Source organism: Haemaphysalis longicornis, unplaced genomic scaffold (assembly GCF_048455015.1).
Source record: "Haemaphysalis longicornis isolate Haplotype H1 unplaced genomic scaffold, Haemaphysalis longicornis Haplotype H1 scaffold_5, whole genome shotgun sequence".
Lineage (NCBI taxonomy): Eukaryota > Metazoa > Arthropoda > Arachnida > Ixodida > Ixodidae > Haemaphysalis > Haemaphysalis longicornis.
Window position 1 is genome coordinate 97,887,080 of NW_027526385.1, and position 5,258 is coordinate 97,892,337.

Here is a 5,258-nt window from a genome sequence, read left to right on the forward strand (position 1 = left end):
AGTGGTACACCGGGCCATTGCCGCCGACCCTCCTCCTTCCAACCTGGATGCCCACCCCCTACTCACGTACAACGATATTCTCACACACTACAAGCTTTCTCGTCGCACCTTCCCTCCACCTCACCCGTCTCCAACAAAAGGCGATGAAATCACTCTCCGTCAACTTCAAACCCGGACCTTCCCTCACAATACACTTTGGCATTTGATCTTCCCCACCTCCCACTCACCACAGTGCAAGTTTTGCCCCGAAAGGGGTACACTTTATCACATCGTATGGGAATGCTCCCACACACCCGACCTCCCTCCCAATCCCACCCCCCCTTCACAGTGGACGGGGCAGCTGTCCAGCTCTGAACCCGGCTCCCAGCTTAACCTGGTGAGACGGGCCCGGACTGCCAGCCAGGGCCAGGGACTCCTGGACTAAGGAGTCTCCCCACTGGTCTGCCTCCAAACACGGAGTCGGATTGGGCCTCAATAAAAGTTTTGTCCTCCTCCTCCCATTGCAGAGGTATCGGCGACCGTTAAGGATCTCCGGGGGGAATTACTTCATCCGCGGCTCTCAACTACGGCGCGCCCCATGGCCCAGGTGCACCTTCGCGCGTAAACCCATAGCCATTTTAATGCCCCTGTTAAAATTGCTTCATAAACGTTACTACGAAGAGACGCAACTTCTTTCTCCTCTGCGAACACAATGCGCCAATTTCGGTTTTGAAATCGCGGAGGCTCCCGAGTCGCAGCCAACGCTCGAGCCCGATGTCGCTAGCCGATCACGTGCCCGCGAGCCGGCGTCTTCTGACCTAGGGACGCGTGGCGTTCGGTGTCTGTGTTGGAGATCGTAATCCATTGTAATCTCTGTTAAGTTTCTCTATTTCACTTCGTTTCGAGACTTGAAGTGTTCAGCTTGCGTGTTTCCAAAATGACCAGCACAAGGTAAGGGCTCCATTCGTTTAATTTCCGCGTTTATTGCTTCCCTTTACAGGACGACCGAAGCACATGCGTGACGGGCGTATGGCGGCGATCGGACGCGAGTGTTACAAAGTTTTTTGTAGTGTGTTTTGGCGACAAGGGGTGACAAGCATTTTGTGAATATTTATATTTTTGTTCTTGCCGACATTAACATGCATAATGAGGTCGAATTTGTCATAGTTGCACTTCATTTTACGGCGAAACTTCTACGAAACCTGCGTCCGTCGACAAGGCCGTGAAGCATAATTTCGTCGCCAGCGTTAGCGTAAAATGCTCCGTCGCTCTCAGTTTGATGTAGGCATCTTTATAAAGATCGTACTGAAATCGCCTGCTAAGATGACTCTCTTGGTTCGCAGGGTATCGTTTACTTCTCGTGCAGAATTGCTTCTGTAAATATTAGCCGCCTACATGGGGAGTGTGGTTAGATAGAACGGCTGTAACTGCATTGATGCGGCTTTCCTAGGGATGACCTACGCTAACGCTCAAAGGAAACCGAATTTTCTCATTCATTTCACCTAAACTCAGCGCCACCTATGTGTAGTGTACTAGAAACCTTCGTTGCACGTCCGCCTTCATAAAGTGACATGGCTCATGATTTCTACTTTGTATTTTGCGCCTCGCAACCGCTCATGCTGTTGCACGTATGCAGCTTTTGCGATGGTTTTCCGGAACGGCTTAATGTGGTTTGAATCGCCTTCGAATTGTCGCGCGAACAGACATGTCACGTGGGGGCACTCTGCAGCGAAGCGTTTGGAAACACGCTTCCCGGAAAGGCTTCCCGGAACGCTTCCCGGAAAGGCTCTGTTTCTGGAGAGGGGGCCTACTTTAATGATTTTAGCTTAAGTCAATCGATTTATGAAACACAAATCGGCGTATGTCAGGATTTTAACTTACATACCTTAAGGAGAAGCCTATTTAGTATTTTCAATACAACTCTCGGCCGCAGCGGCCCTGCGGATTTCCGTCTCCCTTCTTTTCTTCAGTGCTTCCCACGGAAAATGACTTTTTCCACAATTAAATTAAATTGGATAATAATAATTTAAGACGGGGGAGGCCACTTGGCCGTAGTTGAGGAAGAGGAGGAGGAAGTTGTGATCATTCAGTCCGGATTGGGGCTAGTTGGAGATGATGCGTGATATCTTGGGAGGGGGAGTGTAGATCCCATCTCACACTACCTTTGCAAGACCACTCTTCATTGAAAATACTTCTAAAGCATGTACGAAATTAGGGTCTACGTAAGGTGGGGACGTCATAAGACGATTTATGGGCAGAGCACGGAGCAAACAATCACGAGAAGTTGCCAAAGCTGCAGAATGCCAAGTTAGAAGTTTAAGGTCTGAGAATCATTTTTCTGACAATTGGGACAGTACGTAGGGGCTGAAGAGGCCCACTAGAAACATTTCTGCAGTGTGGACAGTGTGAGTGCAGCATTAGCGATTGTCTTGTTAGCAAACGCAGCTGCGGAGCCGGGTAGGGTGGGGACACCGAGCAAGTAGCCCTGCAGAGTCTTGGCCGAGAATGACTATCATTATCAGCCTGGAGGCGGAGATGTACACCTGGACTGAGTGAAAGATCGGGAGCAATTTAGGATGAAGTTTACCGAATGCTCTCCCGCGCTGCTTGATGAGCAGCTTGATGGCCAACTTCTTGGATCACATGCTCCGGAATACAGGCGACGCGGACCTGCCTTCCACTTCAGCCGGGAAGATTATACTGTTATAGATTACTGCTTACAAACCTTGAGTGGCGCAGCGGGCAACGGTATCCCTGGCGGATTTCCCCGCAGTTTCCTTGAGGTGATTCTGTTTGTCCTGCTATTTCCCCAACGCCTAGAAAAAGAGAAGAAATAAGCACTACCTTACTCCGAACGATAAACGCCACACCGCCCTTCTGAGGTGAAGACGCTACAATGCTCTTGAAACGACGAGCTATTAGAGTATTCTCCCGCTACGACGTCCGTGGCTTCAGAGGTTGTAATTGCGGCACGCCAGCAATGTAAGAATACTGTTCGCTATGTCGCGTGGGTAACCCCAAAGTTGTTTCAATTACGGGTCGTAGTTCCTTTCAAGACGCCTTCCACTTGTCCTATCGTTGCTGGTGCCTCGTGCCTTCCACAGACGCAGAAGACTTGTACCTGGCACAGATGTCTGACTGCTCGCTTGTTTGGCCTTCGTAATCCTTTTCTTTGACCGAGTGCACGCATACCTTCGAACAGGGCTTTTCAGAATTCCAGGCTGCAGTTTGCTCTAACGTAACCTAAAATGTTTACAAATACTTTCAATTTGATCTACAAGTATTTCAAACCACCCTCCTCTTCACGGGACTTCGTCGTACACCGATATAGTACCTAATGGCCACCCTGTTTTTCCCTCTTCTGTCCAGGCTGTCTGTGCACGAAGGAGTGACTTGCAACGCCTGCAGGCGGGCGGACTTCCGAGGCAAGCGCTACAAGTGCCTCATCTGCTACGACTACGACCTGTGCGAGACATGCTACGAAGAGGGAGTTACTGAAGCGGCTCACAAGGACGATCACGCTGTCCAGTGCATCCTGACACCGGCGGACTTCGAGCTCTACTACGCCGGGGAGCCGGCCCACCAGCCGCAGTCGTTCACTTGTCCCTTGTGCGCCACAATGGGCTTCACGCTGGCTGGTCTTCGAGACCACGTGTCGTCCGAGCACATAGAGGACACGACGCGCGTGGTGTGTCCCGTGTGCGCTGCGACTCCCGGTGGAGCCCAGAACCATGTGACGGGTGACTTGGCCGGGCACCTAATCACGGGCCATGCAAGGAGCATAGACGACCTCGATGACGACGAGTCCGCCTCGCAGCGTCCGCAGAGAGTCTCCGAGTTCCGCTTCGGCGAAACCCCCGTTCCGGGTGGGCAGCCGCAAAGACAGTTGCCCCCAACCGGCACCATCCTAACGTTGTCGCCACCTGATTCGGACCCCATGGCCGCTATCTCGGGTCTGCTATCCCGGGTGTCGACGGGGGCACGGCGCCCAGCACTGCGCGTGTCAGGCGCGACAACGACCGAGATTCAGCAGGAGCTTCGCAGGAGACTTGACTTTGCCCGGCAGCAGATTCGGGCGCTTGAGCAGCAGCAACAGATTCGACTCCGCGCCTACGACCGATTGCCGGCAGTGTCGATGGCGTCCTCGATCCCCACGGCGGGCTTTTCAGAGCCGGTTGCCGAGGTTCCGAAGCCGACCTTGGTCGAGCCGCCGGCTCCCGACGACCCCCGGTTCCTTCTCAACCGCCTCATCGAGGCCCGTCTCTCACAGTCGCAGAAGCAGGCGCTGGAAGTGGAACGTGCTGACCGTAGCTTGTTCGTCCAAGAGCTCCTGCTCAGCACGGTGGAACAGGTGGCTCCAGTTGGTGCTCCGTTGCGCGAGTCCAGGTCTTCTGCTGTGACTCAGAACGGCGACGTTCTGGTACAGGATGTTACCACACCGCCGGACCCAACTGGTACCACCACTACGGAGCCGAAGGCTACCGCAAGCTCGATGAAGGCTGCCACCGTAGGCGCGGAGTCAACTGTGGCCACTAGTCCAGATCCGGATCATGTCGCAAACCCGGAGCCGGCTGTGAGAACGAGCCCTCAATCGGCAGAGGTCCCAAGCCAGGAGACTCCAACGACAACTTCGGAGCCCGGCGCAGGAGACCTTGGAGCGACTATGACTGCAAGCGGGGCACCAACATCTACAAGTCCAGAGCCAAATTCTTCAATAAACTCTGGGCTGACTGGTCACAATCCCAACGTTGACTGCGGCCAACTCCCAAGTTCCAAATGACCAAATTGCGTCCAGAAGTCGGGGCGAAGAAATTTTCACTGTAGCATTTCTTTTGTGTCAACCCGACCCTGCTTATGGCTCGCCCGTATGGTAACCGGCTGATCTATTCCTTTCATCAGCCTCCGCTTTATCATTTTCACCCCAGCTTTCTTCTGTATGGTTGAAGTGGAATAAAATGTTTCTACACAGCACAAGCATTTGGAGGTCTTGTGCAGTTGACCGGTGTCAGTTGGGCCGTTACTGAAACATTAATGGGACGAGCGGACATTGACGTCACCGGTGACTTCCTTGTCGTGTGAAGGTTACATGAGATCGCTTACTTCGTTATTTAGATAGGACAGAGAGTATGGCCTAGCAAAGCTACGTAGGGCTTCAGTGGCAGAGCCTGTTAGTCATGAGAAACCAAAGACAATAAGAAAACGCACCGAAACAAAAGCAAAATCAGGGAACAACAAATTCGGGCAAACGAAGTGTACAAACATACACAGTGTGAGTGGCC

General features: G+C 52.6%; 1 protein-coding gene across 1 annotated transcript; it reads left to right on the forward strand.

Moving 5' to 3' along the window:
* Positions 1-760: 760 nt before the first annotated feature.
* On the forward strand, positions 761-4,852 carry LOC144139334 (E3 ubiquitin-protein ligase KCMF1-like). The gene is made up of 2 exons (XM_077671713.1): positions 761-930; positions 3,349-4,852. Exons 1-2 carry the CDS (start codon positions 917-919, stop codon positions 4,757-4,759), a joined length of 1,425 nt encoding a protein of 474 aa, XP_077527839.1. The 5' UTR covers positions 761-916; the 3' UTR covers positions 4,760-4,852.
* The last annotated feature ends 406 nt before the right edge of the window (positions 4,853-5,258 follow it).